At 35.9% G+C, this 23,354-nt stretch overlaps 1 protein-coding gene across 2 annotated transcripts in view; it reads left to right on the top strand.

Moving 5' to 3' along the window:
• Naaladl2 (N-acetylated alpha-linked acidic dipeptidase like 2) overlaps nt 1-22,617 on the top strand; it is a 1,234,236-nt gene extending 1,211,619 nt beyond the window's left edge. For both annotated transcript variants that reach the window (XM_029474777.1, XM_021158905.2), the window contains exon 14: nt 17,842-22,617. In XM_029474777.1, coding sequence (XP_029330637.1) covers nt 17,842-18,040 — 199 coding nt within the window. In that variant the 3' untranslated portion in view covers nt 18,041-22,617. The remainder of the gene's footprint in view (nt 1-17,841) is intronic.
• The last annotated feature ends 737 nt before the right edge of the window (nt 22,618-23,354 follow it).

Below are 23,354 nucleotides of genomic sequence, written 5' to 3'. Positions count from 1 at the left end.
ATGAAAAATGTAGTAGTGATTCAATTAATTCAGATATTAGGACCAGAGTATCCAAAGGATTTAGTGTATAAAATTTAGGAGTTACTGGGAAGATTCCACCTGAAACAGAAAAAACAAACAAATGATAACTTTTATCTTAATTTTGTTGATTTTGGAAACATGACCAATTACTGATAAACCCATGCATGGATACTAAGAAGATGGACTGATAAATTATAGAGAAGCAGGGCTTGTACGGAAATGTCTATTAAATACTGACAACTTTTGGAGTTACAGAGACAAAGTTTGGAGCTGAGACAAAAGGATGGACCATCTAGAGACTGCCATATCCGGGGATCCATCCCATAATCAGCTTCCAAACGTTGATACCATTGCATACACTAACAAGATTTTGCTGAAAGGACCCAGATATAGCTGTCTCTTGTGATACTATGCCTGGGCCTAGCAAACACAGAAGTGGATGCTCAGAGTCAGTTATTGGATGGATCACAGGGCCCCCAATGGAGAAGCTAGAGAAAGTAACCAAGGAACTGAAGGGGTCTGCAACCCTATAGGTGGAACAACCATATGAACTAACCAGTACCCCCCAGAGCTCATGTCTCTAGCTGCATATGTATCAGAAGATGACCTAGTCAGCCATCAGTGGAAAGAGAGGCCCATTGTTCTTGCAAACTTTATATGCCTTAGTACAGGGGAATGCTAGGGCCAAGAAGTGGGAGTGGGTGGGTGTGGGTGTGGGTGGGGGACTTTTGGGATAGCATTGGAAATGTAAATGAAATAAATACCTAATTAAAAAAAAAAAACTACCCAGTTCACCTAATATAAGAACCTTAGTTCATGACCTTATCCATTGGAAATCAAGGTGAAGCTACATCCTATTGAGCAGGGTAAACAACCATTCTTTGTAAATATGACACAGGCTTAATCAGTCAATGTTCAGGTGTTTAAAAGTGCAGTTTAACCTAAATCTTTACCAATAATCCTTTGCTCTCAGATGATGGAACTTACTCTGCATATCATTCAGAGAATTAGAGCTCTTATGCTTGTATAAATCACATGGGTGGTACACTATCTTGAGACTTTCTAGTTTCCATTCCCTCACAGAGGCATAAGAAATGGGCCTTTGCAAACCAATGAGCATCTTTCTTCCCTGCATCGTTCTTTAGCGCCTTCTCTTCCCAGCTCTCTTTCCATTTGTCTCTATAAATATAATCCAGTGATACTTCATGTATCGTTACTCCTTTTGAGTCTTCAAAAGCCATTCAGGGTCATTTTTATGTGAGTCATTATTTTCTGCATATTTAATGTTACCATTTTAACAGTGTAAATATAGCAGGCACCTCTAGGAATTGGGGAGTTTGTAAATGCCATGATATAGCTAAGGTTCAGAGCACAAAAAACTATAGAGGCATGTAAAGCACCTAGAATTCAGTGTCTAGATCATTTCAGCAAGGTTTTTGATCTTTGTGTATCTGTGTGTCTTGTACATGTGTATTCATGTGTGTGAGTATATATGCATATGGAAGCTCAAGGTCCATGTCTAGAATCATCCCTCCTTGATCACTACTACATACATATTATTATAATCAAGAATGGACTCAGTGAAACACAGAACTTGCAGATTTTATTTGTCTAGCAAGTCAGCTTGCTCTAGAGATCCCCGGTCCTGTCACCTGAGGCTGGAATCACAGTCAGGCTACCATGCCCATCCTGGATCTACATTACACTTGGAGATCTAAACACAGATCCTCAAGCTTTCATAGCAAGAGGCATCTCCCCAGCCCACTAATCAGTTTGAAGAGTGTTTCAATACACATTAGATTTAATCATCTCTGCTGGAATATTATAGAGTACTTACATTGAGCGTACGGCAGAAAAGTACTATGCATTAGAAGAACAATATAAAGGATGATGCCAGATGCCATGAAGAACACTGTTGGAATATACTTTCCTTTCTTTCCATCAACGCAGAGGACTGTGAGCTGCTCTTTCTAAAAGCTTTTCAAAGTTTTGATTCAGAACTTCCTTCTAGTATAAAGGTTCTCTTTTTTAGGTACAGAATCTTGCCCCACAGTGAGAAAATTTGTTCAGATACATTGTACCTTCATTAGAAGAGAGGTTTGCTGGTTAGTTTTACCAACTTGACATAAGTTAGAACCATTTTAGAAGGAACCATAATTGAAAAAAAATGTACTAACCAGACTGGCCCATAGGCAACCTTTGGTGTATTGTTTTGAGTGATGATAGATGTGGGAGGTTCTAGCTCTCTGTGGGGAGTTCCACTCCTGGTCTTGTGGTCCTACGTGCAATAAGAAAGCAGGCTGAGCAAGCTATGAGGAACAATGAAGTAAGCAATACTCTTCCATAGCCTCTGATTCAGTTCCTGCTTCTTGGTTGTCTTGGTTATTTTTCTATTACTGTGACAAAACACCTTATCAAAATAAACTTATATTAGAAAACATTTGATTGGGCTAATGGTTTCAAAGTGTTAGAGTCCATGCTGGGGGGTGGGGGAGGCATGTCTGCAGGGAAAGTGTTTGTGTGTGTGTGTGTGTGTGTGTGTGTGTGTGTGTGTGTGTGGTACATGTGTGTGGTACATGTTTGTGTGAGATATCAACATTGAAAATAGCATGAGTCTTTTAAAACTGTAAAATGGCCAACAATGGCACACCTCATTGAAAAGGCTGTACCTTCTAATACTTCTGAAACAACTCCATTAGTTGGGGGAAAAGTATTTAAACATGTGAGCCTATAGCAGTTATAGCCTTTCTCATTCAATCTACTATGAAGTTTCTGTCCTGTCTTCTATGGATGATGTACTACTATAAACTATAAAAATATATAAACCTCTTCCCAAAATTGCTTCTGGCCATACTGTTTTACCACATCCATAAACTTCTATGAAAACAGTCATATGACTTAAGCTCAAATACTCTCAGGACTTAAAAATCTAAAAGGTGCAAAGCAAATATCTATGTGTGTGTGATGGTTATCATTGATCATCAATTGGCTAGACTCTAGAATTCTTCTAGAGCCAAATTTTCAGTAATGTCTATGAGGGAATTTCTAGAAAAGGCCAAATGAGTTGAGAAGATACACCCTAAATGTGTCCTCAGTTTCATGGGTTGGTGTTGTATTAGTTATTATTTAATAAATCCTGGTGTGTGTTCCTTCCCACCTCAATGATTGATGTTCCTGAATGAAAGACACACACACACACACACACGAGTTTTCATAGTTATTGTTACTTAAGCAGCACAACAGCTGGGCAGCTGGCTAGCCTCCATGTAGCTAGAATCTTTTCCTGCTGATAACTTCCACTTGTACTTTACTAATTTCTGTGTTCCATCTTGGCTGCTCTTACTCACTTGTTTCAGCTACATTTTCTTGACCCACAGTCTGGGGCAACCTCCTGGTTTCTCTACCCCACAGAAACTTCTGTGTCTCCTTTTCTCCATACTCTTCTCTCCCCCTCCCCCCATAACAAGGTTCCTCTGTACACCCCTGGCTGTGCTGGAACTCACTCTGTAGACCAGGCTGGCCTCCAATTCAGAAGTCTGCCTGCCTCTGCCTCCCAGCTGCTGGGATTAAAGGCATGTGCCACCACTGCCCGGCTCTCCATACTCTCCTAAAGCATGTCTTCTCTCCTTCTTGTTCCTCCTGGTCCCACATCTGCGAAATCCTAAAATACTGCCTCTGTCTGTACTTCTCAGCTATTCAATGTTGGCATCATTATTTACCAATCAGAACCAACTAGGAGCAGGTTCCCAGAAGCTAAGCTCAAACCCTCTCATACAGTTTTGGGGGAAACATAATTAGCATTCATAATATAAGCAGCTACAGGCTGGAATCTCAAATTGAATGAACAAGAGGGAGGTGAAGTGAGTTCCTTTATGCTTTTCCAAATGCAGATGCAATGTGGCCAGATGACTTACTCTTTTGACAACAGGATATATTAATCCCCAGTCTGTGAGTCAAAATACATGTTTCCTTCATTAAGTTTATTTCATCAGGCATCTCATTACAATAGGTAAGTAAAAGTAGTTCCCAGTTATGCCAATGAGTTGAAGATCAAGACTCTTGGTGGAACAGCAAATACTGAGAGAGTGCAGCCTGTCTTTGTGGGTCTTTAGGTAAGGGTGACCATGTGGGTGCTCACAAATAAGTGTCAACACCCAGATTTTTCTTCATGGAGGTCTTGATCAACCTCTCTGGTGTTTCTTTTCCTTATTTTCTTTTCTTCTCTGGTTCTGATTATCTTCTATTACTTCTATAAACTATCAGAACAGTCACAACAACACATGTAAAATGCTCATATTCATAACTAGAAGCATTTATTTTTAATCTGGACATACCTATTTATTATTGATATAACCAAATATTCAACATTAACATGATGGATATAAATTTGTCTCTTTCATTCTTACATTTTGAAATAATTTTTACAGTACTTGAAAAGCAGATGTTTTGGTATTATAAAAATTGCATGGGATGGAACAATGGCTTAGCAGAAAATAATTTACTGCTCTTGCATAAGAACTGAATTTATATACTAGAACCCATACTAGTCAATTCACAACTCTCTGTAAGGACAGTTCTAGAGGAAATGAGGTTCCTTGGCTCCTGAAATTCTGACATGTACTCATCCATCGCACATAAACTCATGTAGATACACATACATACACACAAGAAATAAATAAATAAATAAAAATATTTAAAACAATTACATAGTAAATTGTTTGTACATACATGTCTTCAGATTAAAGATTAATTACTGAATTAGTATCTTCCAAAAATCTTTAACATGTAAAACTTAATCTTCTAGTTTGTGAGTGGTTTTTGCATCAATACATTCACGTATTAAGTACCTGTGACCCTTCAGAACAATATCCATAGCTTTAATATGTCAATCACTATAGGTTTTTGTACTTTTCCTTTCAACTAAAGTTAGGCAAACATTCACAATATCCTGATGATTTTTAAAGAGCTTGTTGTGAATAAGAATATTTGGTATCAGTGACACTCAATTCATTTTCACCCTAGAGCAGTTTTTTTCCAAAATAATTATCAAACTTTACAACCAAGTGTTACATCCTGAATTTATACTATAACCCCAAGATAAACATAAATCTCAATTTCATTCTTCATAATGATTTAAGAATATATATATATCCATACATATATATGTGTGTGTGTGTGTGTGTGTGTGTGTGTGTGTAATTTGTTTTAGTCAGGTTTTACTGCTGTGAACAGACACCATTACTGAGGTTACTCTTATAGAGGATATTTAATTAAGGCTGGCTTAGAGGTTCAGATGTTCAGTCCATTATCGTCAAGGTTGAAGCAAGGCAGCATCAAGGCAGGCACTGAGCTGGAGAAGCTGAGAGATTTACATCTTCACTCAAAGGAAGTCAGGAGCAAAATAACTTCTACATGGCTAGAAAGAGGGTCTCAAAGCTCACACCCACAGTGACAAAGTTCCTCTAACATGGCCACACCTCCTAATAGTGCCACTTCCTTTTTTTAGGCACATTCAAACCACCACAGCATGTTATCTAAACAAAAAGTTAAATTCACATATGAAGTTATTCATTTTGTGCTTGGCTTTAACATACTTTGATTGCCATACTATCTAACACAATGACTAACCCATGTTAATCATTTAATATGGGGTGATGAGGAGAATGAACAAATTCAATTTATTGGCTCAATTAGTTACTTTATTTAAAAAGACATATCTAAACTGTAAAGTATGTTTTAGCATCAAATTCCTTAAACAGCTTTCTCATTATAGTTGAATGTATTTGAACATAAATGTTTGTATATTTTAGTTTTATTAGCTAGAGTATTACCGTCTATCAAAAGTGATGAAAGTACCTGGAAAAAAAACCCCAGAAAATCAAAAATTATGAATATTTGGAATATAAGATAAAAGGAAATATCCCCTTTTAATTATTATAAACCCATAGAATATTAAAATGATACTGTCCTTGGAATATGTATTAGCTCCTTGTCTCCTTGCTATTACAAAACAGTTTATAAAAAGCAAACTTGAAGGAAGACAGGGCTATTTTGGTTCATATATTTAGTGTACAGTCCATCACAGTGGGGAATTCATGGCTGCAGGTGAAGATCACATTTTCTCTATAATCAGAAAGCAGAAAACCATAAATACTATTCTCAGCATATTTTCCTTTTTTAAAATTCAGCCGGTGGCTCCTGTGAATGAAATGCTCTTGGCCACAGATAAGGTCCTTTTTCATCCCTCAATTTATTGAGTCCAGGCAATTCCTCATATGCATGATTATTATGCAATCTAGTCTAGAAACTACGTCATAGATTTTGCAGAGGCTTCTTACCTAGGGGGTTCTAAATCCTGTTACGTTTGCAATCAACAGAACCCATTACAGTGGGTGACAGATAATATCTATGAGATGGAAAATGGAAGTAAATAAGAAAGAAATGCAGTGGTTTAAATAATAACTTTCAGGTTATCTACCCAATGGAAAGTAAGATGGGAAAAATTGTTGCTGTAAAAATGAGAGTAAAAACACTTGAGAGAGGAGAGTGCTCAACAGCACCAGTTTCCTCTCCAACTATGGAGTTCCAAGAATTATGAAAACCTTTGTCTATCTTCTATATCCTCATTTGAATTCATAGAAGATTCCTTTTGCATAGACACATTTTTATCCCTTTGTTGACAACCAGCAAGCTCTGTGATGGAGGGGAATCTTCTTTAAAAGATTTTAGAGCACATTTAAAGACCTACTTTGAGCCAGAAAGCCCCTTGAAACAGGACTTAGTCTGCTTTATTGAAAAACCTTAGTTATCACTGCACATACCACAATTGTTTTACTAGCATAATACACACAGGAAAGTTTTAATATATTTCCTAGCCTACACTTAGCAAGATGATCCATTCTTATATACTTTGTTGTTTTTCTTATGTGAGACTATGTATGACAAAATACCATGCAATGGAAGAACTTAAAAATAATAATTTCTCTGAATTCTAAAGCTTAGGTGATACAAAGCTTCTGTCCCAGCACAGAAGGTTTCCAGTTGTTATTCATTTACATTGTACCAATGACTACCTTCCTCCTGGCTCCCTAGCATTGTGCAAAGAAGATGGAACATTTGAAGTGTATGGGTATTCATTCCTCCATGGGAGCTCCACTCCTGTAATTCATCTGAAAGCCATTACTTTGTCATATCATCATATCACAGGAGTTAGGGCATTCTATCCACTATGATGCTATAGTAAGTTTCTTGTGTGAAGCAAATCCCTACTCTATAAACAGACTTTAAGAATAAACAGAAATAATAAAGATTTTTGTGCACACTACTATGTAAGTGTCTTGATTTTTCAGGCAATCCTCTAAATTTAGTATTACTAAGCTATAAGTATCATTGTACTCTGCTACATTATTATGATAGAATAGAAAATGAATTTCTGTATCAACTAAACCATCGTCTTCCTCACAGGGAAGACAATCACTACAAAATATATCAATAACCTATCAAAAATCATCCTAAGATTTATTATATTGAAATAAGAGATATTTACTTTGTTCATAATTTTCTGGTACAGCTATGGAGAATGGACCCAGCTGTGTGGTGCTTACAAGCCAGGCTGGGCTGTGCATAGCTCATTGTGTGTATGCATCCAATATTCTTCCTGCCCAGTTGTCTAAAGCTAACTCCTCACAAGCCTCAGATGACCATGTCTTCTCCTGAGATGACCATTTCTTTTGTGACCCACTATTCTCATCTTAAGCAGACTAAACAATACTGATTGCATGTCAGCTTGGAAGAAAACAGCCTGCCAGAATGGTGAGACCTGGGCTTGCTGTATATAACACATTTGTCAAAGCAAAAATATTGAGAGTAGATCAGTCTCTTTCTCTCTCTCTCTCTCTCTCTCTCTCTCTCTCTCTCTCTCTCTCTCTCTCTCTCTCTCTCTCTCTCTTTCTCTCTCTCTCCACCTAAAGGTCTGCAGGGCTCCCAGGAGATCTGCTGCAGTCATGGGAACAGGTAGGATGGCTGCTCAAATAATTCCCCTTCCCCCAAGGTGACTGGCAGATGTGGAACTCCTCCCTCCATGTATGAATGCCATTTTTCGTCCAGTCACACCTTCTTGAGGACAGATCAGGATGTCTTCCCCTCTCTCTCATTACTGCATAGTCTTCAGGCCTCTCAAGAGATCTGCTGCAGCCAGGACAGCAGTCTACAGGGCACCCAGGATATCTGCTGTAGCCAGAGCAACAGTCTGCAAGTCAGAAGGTTCTGTATCCCCTGAGAAAATAGAAAAACAAAACATCCCATCCAATAAAAGCAATGTAGAATGGCTTTAATGTAGAATTCTGCAAGACTTACAAAGTAGAGAGAATAACAACACTCCTCAAAGTATTCCATACAATAGAAATAGAAGGAACACTACCTAATTCAGTCTATTTGCAGATACTCTGATGGCTAAACCATTCAAAGACACAAGAAAGAAAGAGAAATTCAGACCTATCTTGCTAATGAATATCAATGCAAAAATATTCAATAATGTCTTGGCAAACGGAATGCAAGAACACATCAAAACCATCAGTCACCATGATCAAGTAGATTTCATCCAAGGGATGCAGGAGTGGTTCAATATAAGAAAATCCATTAATGTAATCTACTATGTAAACTAATTCAGAAGATAAAATCACATGATCATTTCATTAGATGCTGAAAAAGCATTTGACAAAATACAAATTCACTTCATGTTAAAAGTATTGGAAAGACTAGGAACCCAGGGCTTTTACCTCAATATAAGAAAAGCAATATGCTGCAAAACATCAGCCAATATCAAATTAAATGGAGAGATAATTGAAGCAATCCCACTAAAATCAGGAACAAGTCAAGACTGTCAAATCTCTCCTTACCTATTAAATATAGTACTCAAAGTTCTAGCTAGAGCAATAAGACAAAAAAAGGAGATCAAGAGGATACAAACTGGAAAAGAAGGCAAGGTATCACTTTTTGCAAATGATATGATAATAAACAGAAGGGACCTCGAAAAATGTACCAGAGAACTTCTACAGCTGGTAAACAACTTCAGCAAAGTGGCTAGATATGAAATTAATTCAAATAAATCAGTAGTCTTCCTTTATACAAATGAAAAATGGGCTGAGAAAGAAATTAGGGAAACTAACCACAAATAGTATAAAATAACTTGGAGTAACTTATCAAACAAGTAAAAGATCTGCATGACAAGAAATTGATATCCCTGAAAAAAGAATTCAAAGAGATCAGATGATGGAAAGAACCCCCATGCGCATGGATGGGCAGGATTAATATAATAAAACTCGCCATCCTACCAAAAGCAATTTATAGGTACAACATAATCCCCATCAAGATTCCAACATATTTCTTCAGAAACACGGAAAGAACAATTTACAATTTCATATGGTAAACCAAAAAATTCGAGGTTATTGAAATTCTGAACAGTAAGAGAACTCCGTGGGAATTACTACTCCTGACCTCAAACTATCACAGAGCAATAGTGATGAACAGAACTATGCAGCAGTGCGGGGTACGGGTAGGGAACCACTAGAAAGTCCCAGATTGCAGAGATGTAAGAGTCTCCTAGGACCTGGTGGGTATTATAGTAGCTGAAATATAAAACAGAAGTGAGATAGAACCTGAAGACACCACCCCCAGTAAATATACATGGTGTCCAGTTGAGGAAAAGGGCCACTCACCTATCTCTAAATTTTTAACCCAGCATTGTTCCTGTCTAAAGGAAACACAGGGATAAAATTTGGAACAGAGCCTGAAGGAAAAGCTGACCAGAGACTGCCCCACGTGGGAATCCATCCCATCAGCCAATGCCAAACCCGAACACTATTGCTGATGTCAAAAACTGCTTGCAGACAGAAGCCCAGTAGGACTTTCCTCTGAAAGGCTCTGTTAGCACCTGACTAAGACAGATGTAGACACACACAGCTAACCATTGGACTGAGCCCAGGGACCCCAATCAAAGGGTTACAGAAGGTCTGAAGGAGCTGAAGGGAATTGCAAGCCCATAGGAAGAACAACATCAACCCCTTTGAGTTCCAAAAGGACAAATCTACCAACTAAATAGCATACACGGGTGGATCTATGGCTCCTGCTACATATGGACCTGAGGATTGCTTTATCTGGCATCAGTGGGAGGGAAGGCACTTGGCCCTGTTAATCTTTCTTGCCCCAGCATAGGGGAATACTAGAAGGGTGAGACAGGAATGGGTAGGTGGTTGGGGAGCACTCTCTTAGAGGAAAAGGGGGAATGGGATGGGAGGTTTGTAGAGGGTAAATTTGGAAGAGGGACAACATTTGAAATGTAAATAAATTATTCAATAAAATAATGAAAGATAAAAGAGGCACATATTGAGATTAGACCAGATTCCAGTGTTCAAAATGGTGAAGTGGATGTTACCTCTTATCTGATTAGTTAGAAATCATTTTTTAAAGCTCTCTACATATAGAAAGGAGAATTAATTATATATTTTTGTTTCAGTGTGCTCTGCTCTGTTCTTGATGCTGGGGATTGACTATATGGAAAAGGATACCTTCAGCAACCACTGAGTTCATAGCCCAGACTCTAGCTTTCTCTTCCCACAAATTTTTGGATATATAATGAAACTATGGCTTGACATTATTAATAATTGCCTTAATTACCCTGATAACTTTAGAGAACATCATATTCAGCTTATCTTAAATAATATTTTTGTAGTATGGCCACATATTTTGTGAATTCTCATAGACAGAGTATCTGTGTTCAGTGATCTTTTCTAATGTCAATATTAATACAGTAATTTGCTATTCATGGTGGGGTGCAGTTAGTGCAGCCCATGAAAGAATTAGAAACCCTCATACACAATTGAACTGGACTTTCTTTCTGGCTTTAGTGTGCATACCTAATCAGTTCTGAAAGACATGACTTATTATTTAGTATGATTTAATTTAAAAGTTCCTATTATACTGAGTGTAGTACAATGGATGTTAATTCAAGTTGATAGTGGGTGCATCCAATGCCCATTTATTTATACAAGAAACATTTAAAAAGAAGTCATTTTTATCTTTCCATTACTAATTCCCTAATTCCCACAAGTGGACATGGTTCATAAAGATTTTCAAAGCATTTGTCTCAGATTCATTTTTCCTACTCATTTCTTTGGCCTAAGTTGAGTGGTAAATATTTATCAGTTGAGTAGGGACACTGCCAGAAGTTATTAATTAGTTGTCTGATTTGGTACAACTCTCTCCTGCTTATCCTGATGTGTCATTGAAACAGACCCATTAAAATGAGTGATGTGTGTTATAATTTCATTAGTGCCATCAATAATGCATTACATTTTACTTTTATAAGTTTCTTTCCATGCATAAAAGGGAGCTTAAGCATATTTGTATGAATTACATTTATAAGTTCCAAATAGTTACATATGATGGAAGATAAGCATGAGGATAGAATTAATATTATGTTAAAAACAACAAATACTAAAACATTTTCAGTTACATAATATTTTAATTATGTCTGACACCTGTAAATGCCATACTGTGATACAGGTTTTATTTATGCAAATATGAAAGTGATTTATTGAGTTAGAGCAATGTTCACCATCATTTGTTCTACAGAAAATTATTTCTGTATGGGACTGAAGAAAATCTGTCTATGGGCAGTGTAGACTAAAGAATATAAATCCTTTTGATTGTAACCTAGAGTCTGTATTCATGGAAACTTTCTGCAATACAGTTTTCCTTTCTTTTCTACTCTCATTTTCCTGCTCTACATGTGAATTTTGCAAGCGATTAGTTGATTTTCAGATTTTTGTTAATACGAAAGGTATCAGTCTGTAATTGGAAAGGAAAGAAATTTGAGGTCTTGGATACACTATAAGCTTTGCAAACTATATTTGACTGAATTTCCATTTCTGTGAAATTGCATACTAAAACAAGTAGCTCTTGGTTTAAAAGCTTCCATTAGGACCATTGAAATAATTGAACCATTTTAAAGGTGTGAAGCATTTCCATATGAAAGTGGTACAATAGTAGTTTTGCTCATCTCTGGCCTCTATATAAGGTTAATGGTTGAATATGTAAGAAAATTTTTAGAATTAAGAAATGCCTAAAAATAAAGTAATGGATCTAAAGCTAGCTTGGATTTCAGTTTAGCCTTAATCAAATATTCCAAGGAAAATGATAATATGCTAGCTTTTCAGAGAAGAATGCAAATACAGAAATTTGTAATGTAAGCAGGAAGTTAAATAGCTTTTATACACAAAAAGAAATTGGAAAATATAAGCTACTTCTGAAAGTCACTAAGCAAAATTATACTTGGAATGAAAATGTAGGAGTGTTTGGTTATCCTCAGTTTGTTTTCCAAGTAATATAATAAACAAGGTGAAGATGTATTCCGTTATTATAGTAGAGATAAACTTCACTAGCTTATATCAGCACCTACTCATGTTGAAAGTTTTTCTTCAAATTAAGATAAAAGAGCACTTGTCACTTACACTCATCTAGAATCTCAGTTCCCTGAGTTCTATTCTGATTTGTATCCAATTTGTATAGAAATGGATATGAGCATTTATCTTACATAATATCTTGCTACATGTTTCCTACTTGAATTGCATAGCATATGGAAAATGTGTCTTGCTCCTTTTTGAATCATAAGTGAAAGTGAAGATTTCTGTTGACATGGCATGCTTACAGTCATTTTAAAGGCAGGCTGTGCATTCTCAATATTTAGGAAAAGCAACTGCTGGCACATTGATCCCATTGTGATGGCCTTGGAGATATTCATGTGTTGTTTTCAATGTTCAAATCTAATAAAAACACTTGTATTTATGATACATTGGATAAGAAAGTTCTTTGTGAAGTATATGTTTATTGTTCCATATAATGTTATGTTACAACATCTTGCTTACGTTTAACCATGTGATTTCTATGAGTGGAAATATTTAATAATAGCATCTGAAAATTTTCTCCTATGCTGGAAACTAGTTTGAATGAAGTAAATTATAATTAAACATGAAATTAACGGAGCATAATGAGAAGATTAAAAATTATAAATATTGTAAAATTTGGTTTTTTTTATTCTATTCAATTTGTTTTTAATGAAAGTAACATAAGTTTCATTCAAAGGAGTAAGATTCATATGAATAAAACAAATCCATTAATTTAATCTTTAAAATGACTTAATTATTAATCAGTTTGTCTTATAATATGAGCATAAAATGCATGTTTGTCTGCTTGATTACTGATTTCATTAAGGTTGCTGATTATACTAGTGATAGGATCACACTCCATTATGAAAGTCCAACACCATTGCCTATAATATGATGTCAACTTTTGTGTGGGTTCCATTATATAGGAGATAATGCATGGGATTTTCCTAAGAAGCTTTATCTCTGCTAATTATCACCTAACTGGATCTTTGTTTATAGATTATTTACTTCCTTTTTTTAACCCTTCAGAGATCTCACTTTTATTTAACAAAATTATAGTTTAGGGAAACTCACTTGATCTGCTTCAATAATTCTTATGTTTTTATTTTAATTTCAAAATCTTTAAAGCCATCAGATAAAAACTCTCTCTATATATATTTACTGGCCATTTTTGTCTCTCTCTTCTCTCTTCCAATACCAGAAACTGCTGTCCATTTTTCATCCTCCTTCTCTCTCCCTCCCACATCCCTTCCTCACTCTATCTCTTGTAATTATTTTCTTTCCCCTTCTAAGAAGGATTGAAGCATCCACACTTTGGTCTTCCTTCCTCATAAGCTTCATTTGATTTGTAAGTTGTATCATAGGTATTCTGAACTTTTGGGCTAATATTCACTTGTCAGTGAGTACACACCATGTGTGTTCTTTTGTGTCTGGGTTACCACACTCAGTATGATGTTTTCTAGTTTCATCCATTTGCCTACAAATTTCATGAAGTCATTGCTTTTAATAGCTGAGTAATACTTCATTGTGTAAATGTACCACATTTTCTGTTTGCAACAGTGGGGGGTGGGGAGCTGGGGATAGCCACTAGAAAATCCCAGTTGCCAGGGAAGCAAGAGGTTTCCAGGACCCAACAGAGGTAACACTATTTAAAAAATACAACAAAGGGGAGAAAAAACTGTAGAGATCATATCTAGTAGATTGTCACAGCCCCCAATTGATGGATGGGGCCACCCATCCATCTCAAATATTTTAATCCAGAATTGTATCTATCTCAAGGAAGAGTAGAGACCAAAAAATGGAGCAGAGACTGAGGGGAATACCATCCAGAGATCACCCAACCTAGGGATCCATCCTACCTGTAGGCACCATACCCTGACACTATTGCTGATGCCAAGAAGTGCTTGCTGACAGGAGCCTGGTATAGCTGTCTCTTGAGATGCTCTGCCAGTCCCTGACAAATACAGATACAGATACTCACAGCCAACTATAGGAGTGAACCCTGGGACATGAATGGAAGAGTTAGGGGAAGGACTGTAGGATCTGAAGGGAATTGTAATCCTATAGTAAGAATAACAATATCAATTAACCAGATGCTTCCAGGTACCAAACCACCAACCAAAGAGTATACATAGGTGTGTATATAGCTCCCACTATATATGTAGCAGAGGATTGCCTATCTGGCATCAAATGGGTGGGGATTCCATCATTCCTGTAGAGGATTCATACATCAGTGTAAGAGGTCTCTAGAATGATGAGGCTGGGATAGGAGATGGTTAGGGGTGCACCCTCATAGAGGCAAGGAGAGGGGTGATGGGTTGGGGAGACTTTGGAGGGGAAACCAGGAAAGGGGTCAGCATTTGAAATATATAAAAATAAAGTAACTAGTTTTTTAAAAAAGAAAAAAAAAACCTATACATATAGAAATTGGGTAAGGGCTCAGTAGTCATCATTTTGCAAAGTAGCCATCTAAGTCCATGTTAGGAAGTAGTTTGTTACTTCCTAATATAAAAATTTAAAATTGAATCCAAGTACACTATCATGTAGAATATTTTTCTTGCACTATTTGATGTAACTGGTACTAAGTCTGATTCACAAGGGGCATACTATCCAAGGGTATTGAACTTAGAACTGCTTACCAATTAATCCATCTTCCTTTACTTTTTTGAATGTTGAGGATTTGTGTTAAATAGTGATCCATTTTATAAAGATGTTTCATTATAGTAGCCTGTGGATTTAACTGCATTCATCCTCCCATCTTCTCTTTTCTCATTAACCCTACTCATTCTCTAAGGCAGTTTTCAGTGTCTACTATCAGGTCATATACTAAAATATCACACAATGTGGTTAATGAATGGGCTAATCAAAGAGACAATTCTCAAATAATGAAGTACAAATGAACAAATATTTAAAATACTTTATCAGCCTGGAATGCTGCAAATCCAGCTCACCAAGCAAGAATGGCATGTCGGAAGTGGCAAATGCTTCTGTTTGTATTACAGATTTAAGACATTACTGAATAGAACCACAAATATATGGAAACAACTTCAAAATTTATCTATGGGGTTACATTAAATAAAAAGGCTCTGCATGACAAAATAAATTCAAATGATTATATCATGGGAGAGAACATTACGTTTCAGTTAACAGACATATATAAACAAGTAAAAATGTTATAGAAATACATCAACAAATAAGTCAATGATCTGCAAAAGAAGTTGTCAAAAGAAGAAATATAGAAGATAGATAGATAGATAGATAGATAGATAGATAGATAGATAGATAGATAGATAGATAGATAGATATAGGCAGGGTTTCTCTGTGTAGCCCTGGCTGTCCTGGAACTCACTCTGTAGAGCAGGCTGGCCTCAAACTCAGAAATCTGCCTGCCTCTGCCTCCTAAGTGCTGGAATTAAAGGCGTGCACCACCATGCCCAGCACAAATAAAAATTTTTAAAGTGTTAAAAACATGTTTCTTCATCATCTAAATACAAGTTAAATTTTGAGTTTCCATTTTATTCTATTTAAAATGTCTACCATTTAAAAAAAAAAAAAACTAAAAGACACGAGTTATGGTCAAGAAAAGGACAAAAAAAGAACCCTTGTTAACCATTAGTAGAGACTTAAAGCAGCGGAGTCAACAAATTTAGTAAAGTATCCCATGTCCAAAAAGACAAACATTTTAGTTATTACAACATATGTTGACCATATCCTGTAACTGTGAACTATGTGTGTCAAGGTCAGTCAAAATACAGAAAAGACAAGCAAGCTAGAAATGTCCTAATGGAACTGAAGGGGGAGGAGGACTTTATAGAAGGAAACAGAGGGCAGTAGAGCATATTAAGTGATACAGGGAACAGTTTAGCACAGTGGGCCAGTGCTTGGGAGGAAGAATTGAATGAAAAGCAAAGTATTTATGAAAGCCAAATATGGAAACCTTTTACTTAGTGAGCTACAACAACAACAACAACAAAAAGAACAACAGATGGAGAAAGAAGAGGGGAAAGAAAAATTCCTCAAACCCCTTTGAAAACCAGTATAGAACAGATTTAAAAACAGACAAACAAAAAACAGAGCTGTCATTTAACATTTCAAAACTAAAGACATTGAAATCATATTTTAATTCAAGGCTCTTGTGTACTTACAATCAACTTAATGTTGTCTACAAAGATACAGAGCTAGTCTCCTTACAGTAAATGCCCAAATACCTTTGTCTCTCTACTAATAAATGAAGAACTGTTAGAATTCACCATAGTCAATTCTTTATCTAAGAGATCTGGCTAAGTTACAAGACACTGCCTAATTATACATTTCAAACCTCTAAAGAGATGCTCTAGAGGTCAAGCACATGCAGAAGAAAGGAGAATGGCATAATTCCATTACTCATGTTCAACACATATTCACTAACAAATCAACTTGAATCTTCATGTACTGACTATAACTCCAGGGCCCTATGTCCATTCAAATTATTTTCCAACAAATTCTACACGTAATATTTTATTTGCATTTGGAGTCAGATTTTGTTTGTTCTGAATACTATGGAAAAGTCTTGACATATTCTATTTCTTTAAAAAAAAAAAAAAAGGAGTCCTTTCAGGTATGTCGCTGCTATAAAATACTCTGACAAAAAGCAATACTTGGAAGAGATTTCTTTTTTATGTCACAATTCCTAATTAAAATACATCACTGATTCACCAAGGCAACATGAACCTTAAGTACTTAAATTTAGAATATACTGACTCCCACCAAGGGCTGGGCCTTCTCACACTGGTACACATAATTGAAACAATACCTCCATAGGCATGTCCACAGACCAGCCTGAATTATAAAACCCTTCCTAAGACTCAGGTGATCCTACATTGTAGAAAATTAACTGGAGAAGCTAAGCACTACCAGAGGGATACCATGAATATATACTGCAGCAAAACATTATTTAGCCCAGTGTGTTGTAGAATGAGGCCAAGTAGGTCCTTGCTTTACCGGACTCCATTTGACTTATGAAATGCACAGATTGATTTTTACCAGAGTGAATCATTTTCTAGGCCATATGGTAGTACCGTTTAACAACTCTGTCCCCTATGTTTTCTGGTAATTAGATTGAGAAGTTTTGCAAGTATCTCACACATAAACACCTTTATGTTATACCATTGTTTGCCTTACTCAGGAAGTGTGCAGTAGCTGATGACATCTGATCCTACCAATGAACTGCATGTCTATGTGTTCATTCATTATGGGTTGAAAATGATAATGCTGTACTTTTGCAATTATTTTTCATGTTTTGTCAGACACTATTGCTTTCTGGCACTATTCCTTATAAGGTTTTGATGAGAAAATACAGTTGTGTATAAAACATTTACATATTCCATATTTCTTTTAGAAATATCCTGTACCATCTTGATGAGAAGACAAACCAGTTTTCCATTCTTAAGGAGGCTTGGGAGCACTGCAATCCACAGACATCAAATGAGACTTTTCAAGAGGCCCTGTCCAATGTGCTAAATAGCATTAATTCAGCTCATATTTCCTTCAAAGCAGGACTGGATGTGTTTGAAAGTGTCTTACTTGGAAAGAACTGAAAAAACGCTCAGACTTCTTCAAAATTTGTTTACAATTGTAACAGAAAAAGCTCTAATTTGACCAGGTGTTTGTCTGTTTGTCTTGCTGTTTTTTATTGTCACTGAAGACCTCCCTGAAGTTTAAAGCTATTATGCAATGTAATTTTTAATGTAAATGAGAGAGAACATTTTGTACTTTTAAAATATTTTCTTATAACTCCACTGGAGTATGTAATGCAATTATTGAAGTAATACTTATGATTTCTCTATTACAGAGAAATATGCCATATTTTTAGAAATAAAATGGTTTGAGGAGGTTAAGGTATTCTTGGCGTTGTCACACTGTGGACAGAATGTGGAGGAATGCCAGTATTCTCTCTGATGAAACCTCCAGGAAATTTAACGTAGACATGGACACCTGATAAGGTTTTAGATAATTTTGCAAGTATCTGTTCAATGTGAAGCCATGATTCATTCTGAATGAGTGATTGATGCCCAAAACCACTTCGAATGTTTCTATTTTATAAATGAAGTCTGTCTTCTTAGCACAACTAGATGTAGTAATGCACTGGTTATGAAATTGTATTTTGTAAGAAATAATGAAAAAAAAAGCCATAAACATTCCAAGGGGGAAATTCCCAAGAAACTAGATGGAGCAATTTAAATGTAAATTCTTCCCAAAGTGACACATTTTGAAACCCTTAAATTGCCTCAGTTGATGCTACATGAACTTCAGCAGTGATGTACATAGACAAGGAAGGGAATATTTCCTACTTTACTTTCTGTGCTTTTTGACAGAATTACAGAAACAGGAACTGTGCTAAAGGAGTACCACACATGGCTGTCCCTTCCTACATCTTCCTCACAACCTCTTGCTCTAATGTCACTTTAACAGAACACCATATAACTATGATGGAAAAATGGCAAAACTTGTCTTTGAAAATCCAAAATATCACCAAATACAACTAAGTGTTGTTTTATACAACTGGCAAAATAAACCCTATTATAAAATATATGTTTGTTTTGTCAACAAATACTCTAAATTCAGAAGGAAAATGTAGCATCTCCCGCTTTGTTATCCTTTTTAGTGGCAATGCTTTATAGTATTCCACTTACGCTATCAAAATTGGAGTGATTTAAGGCCTGTTCTCACACAGTTCTCTCATGTAGGAGAGGGGCTTTGTATCTTGACTTTGTCATCTAGTAGCTCCAGAAACTTTATCCCTCTAAAGTGGAAGATTGTGCCTAGTTGTGGACAAATAAAACATTTATCCTACATTTTTACAACATATTTGTTAAAATAATAATTTTCTTGTATTGAGTAATGCAGTTTCCCTTTGGAATAGACCATGAGAATAGTTCCCTAACTATTTCAATCCTGAAAAAATTGCCATTGCCATCCTGTGGTCTTCCCTGTTTTTTTTTCTAAGTCTTTACTTCTTTAAGATGAACATAAAAGTAAGGTTAGTTAAAAAGGAAGCTAGAGTTGAGAGAAAAGAATAAACCATCATTGGCTAAGTGATTGGCAAGGACCATCTCCCACCATTAGTAATAGTTGCTTTCTCAAAACAATGAACTGAGGCAATTATGTAATTAATTTTACAATTCAAGCAGAAGCACATGTTTATCTGAAGTGCCTATGTACAAACATCTTCATATGATAAATGAAATACCTTGTAATATTTTAATGCATGTATTTAATGTAATGATTTTAACTGTACTTGCTTGAGAACCTTTTGCCACATTGTTTAATATGTATACGAAGGCATTTAGAAGGTTTGGCCTGCCTACCCAGCACTGCCTCTTCTCCATTATCTGCAGAGATCAGAAGAACAAATGGGGTCAGATAACCCATACTGCAAGAGAGTCAAAACTTATGTCAAAGAGTGTTTCATACTGAATCAAAGTATGTGCAGTTCATAGTATGGAGTTGAATTTGGTAGAATATCATCTTAGATCAAATCTCTACATTGTTTTAGTACAACATTTCAAAAAAGGATTGAGAACAGAAAATTACCATTTAGGATTTTGTAAAGACTATGTACATAGGTAAAGAAATTACATATGAAATCTATTTTTCTTCCTTCTAAATTTATTGTATTTGTTCACTAAAATACAGTTAACCTTTGGCTAGTATATTCTATTAGGTCATTTAAAAGCCTGTATAAAGTGTTTAAATTAGATTTAAAACATATATGCATGAATCATGAAGATGATGCTTCATGGTTTGATTTTACCTAGCTCTGATCTCTTACAGCATTTATCGTAACTCTGACATGTTTGTCTCAAGACATTTTCAGATGTATAACATGTTAACTTGTTGCAGAACATAGTAGACATAATCCTGAACAAGGTAGTGACAAGTGGTGTGTGAATTGGTATTACATTCAAATTGATACAATGTACTTCATATAGAAACATGCCCAGGAGACAGAAAGTCATAGATAATCCATTTAACCCCCTCTCCCCCACAAAATAAAACCTATGCCATGAGCCTGTATCCAGGCTGAATATCTGGGTATATTACTCCTGATCTGAGAGACAAAAGGGAGTCTGTCAACTAAGACCTAGGTCAATGATCTTGCTTTTAATCATAAAATCACCACTATACAAATCAGATGCAGTACTGGACCAAGATGAATGGAGAAATGTGGACATAAGCATCTGTTCAGAGAGTGGCTAAAGCCACCTGGATTGTCAGGTTCTCAATATTCTTGTCCAGCGTACACTGTCCTCCCTTTGAGAAGGCAGAACTATTGATGACCTTTCCAGAGAATTAGTTGAAAGTAGCCACCAAGTCTGATGCTGTTTTGAGCTGGGAACAGGATTTTAATGCCAGACCAGATCCTATGTTGAATATAATTGACAAAATGTTCCCAGAATATCAGAGCAAATAGCACAAAGTCTGAGGAATGATTGTATATGATGCCAGAAGTCAGAAAGAAGGATGCTGAGCAAAATATAACAGAGGTAACTGTTACCTGGAAACAGCAACAGTGTTGGTTTGAAGTGTGAAACTTGAGGAAGGAGCCTTCAGAATATTTATTCTCAGATTTGATTGCATCTAGTTTAGTGATTTCTAATCAATATTAATCCTGTATCCTGATAATACATCCTTTTGAAACTCATTAAAGTAAAAGAAAAGGAAGCCAAATTAATGAGGAATCCCAAAGATTTCTCACAGTGAATTCATTAAAACTCCAAATGGGGGACGGGAAAGATGGTTCAGCAGATAGGAACACTGGCAATTTAACTGAGAAGACTTGCATTCAGTACCAGCACCTGTCTGGGAGTACATAAATGCTTTCACTAAGGGATTCAATTCCCCACTCCTAGTCTTCAAATATATCACATACACACATTCACATATTAACAAACCTCAAACAAAATATAGTAAATACAAAGATGACCTGTTACATCTGTAAAAGAACTGTAAGGTGTAGCCGAAATTTATGCCAGCTACGGACTAGACATGGCTTACTTTTGTTCCCCTTAGTTGACTATACAGCAACTGATTTAACAAGGAAGAACCCAGATTTAATGAGACATCTTCAGAGTTTTCAGATTAATAATGACAATAATAGTAATGTAATAATAATAATAATAATAATAATAATAAATGTTGTGTTGTTTCTTTCTTCTCAGAGGGATCCTGAAATGTCACCAAGGCCTTCTTTATACCAGGTGCTGCAGAGAGCAGGGTTTCTGTTTGAGAGCACAATATGATGTAAGATTTTGAGGTAGCTTAACACATACAAGAAGCCACAGCTAGATCACCAACAGCCTTGGCTAGGAGCCACTCATCTGCAAAACACCTAAAAAGCAGCATACGTAATCTTCAATAGCTATAGTCCATCTAAAAAATGGTATATATGTGTAAGTTTGAAAATATCTAAAAAAATGAAAACTAAGCACAGATATACTATCAGGACAACTAGGCTTCAAGTTGTGAAACCAAGTACAATGCACTAATCTCATAATTTCCTATCCTGAATGTTTGTACAATTCATTAAGAAAACAACAGGTGCACTGATTTTGGAATGAAGCTATATATCAGACTCTAAACCTCAACTTCTTAAATAAATACATAGCATGTCACCATTTTGTTTGCTAGAAAGATAAGCTATGCTTCAGACTCAGAAAAACAAAATATTTGTTACAATTTTATCCGTTGTGAGTCGGGATCTTGCCTGATTAAAAAATAAATTATTTGCAGAATAAATTGGTAGATGTAGTCACTAATGTTCTCCAGAGACTCTCTGTGGTGTGTGTGATTAATTACTGAAATAATTAAGTTCTCCTTGAAGATTACACATTGCCATCTCATTGGTTTAACATGTTACCAAAATGTGACTTGGCAACACATTTTTGTAATAGAAAAGAATTGCTTTAAACTGCCAAGACATATGCTGAGTAGAAGGGAAATGTTTTTTGCATATTCCAATAAATTATTTTCCAATGTGTTAATCTGCAAGCCTGGGAATTTAACTTAGGCATGGGGGAACAAGTATTTGCTGAGCTATGCTTTCAAACTCAGAACTCTTGCATGAGTTTAAATTGCTAACCAAAAAAAAAAAAAAAAGGCTCATTTTTTTGAATGGTAAACCATTCTGAACCATTCTGAAATCTAAAAGAGCATTGAGAGTTCCAAGTATCCTCTCACATATGAATACCCTTTAGTTGAACAGAATTGTTTTATCAGATTTTAAATTTGAAATGATATAAATGTGAAGAATTGCAAACCATAATGTAGAATGTTTCTGGTCATCACCATGTTCACTCAGAAATATATTTTCTTTTCTTTCTGGGTACCCTTTAGAAATGGTACTAGTCATTCCCTTTCTAAAGAAGTGGTTTTTACGACCCACGTATTTAACATAAATGTATCTGCTAACCACCTAGAGGTTTCATTACATAATACCTTTACATTATCCTCCAAAGATGTGCACTAAAAGTGCCTTCAGCATAGAGGCTGTCAAGAATCCAAAACATAGCTCACTGCGAGTGACATGTCTCATAAAGGCATCTATAATCTAAAATTCAAAGTGAATAAGAATTTGAAAAGCAAAGGATGAAAGTGAGGCAGATTTAGGGACTCCCATTGTAATGTTTCTCACTATAGTATGTGTTTGGATATAGTTTCCAAGCTTACAATAAACAAAATAGTGATATTAAGGTTTTAAGCCAAATTATACTCAGCAAAGCCAAAGAAATGCATGACTTCTCTAATTTGTTATTTCAAGGATTTAGTCAAGAATTAGAACACATGCTACTGATTGATTTCCTTCACTGAAAGAAAGCATTAATGACTGTGCACAGAGCCTAACAGTATTTT

The sequence above is a fragment of the Mus caroli genome, chromosome 3, assembly GCF_900094665.2.
Source record: "Mus caroli chromosome 3, CAROLI_EIJ_v1.1, whole genome shotgun sequence".
Taxonomy (NCBI): Eukaryota; Metazoa; Chordata; class Mammalia; order Rodentia; family Muridae; genus Mus; species Mus caroli.
Note: the sequence above shows the minus strand (reverse complement) of the source record. Positions and strands in the feature narration are given on the sequence as shown.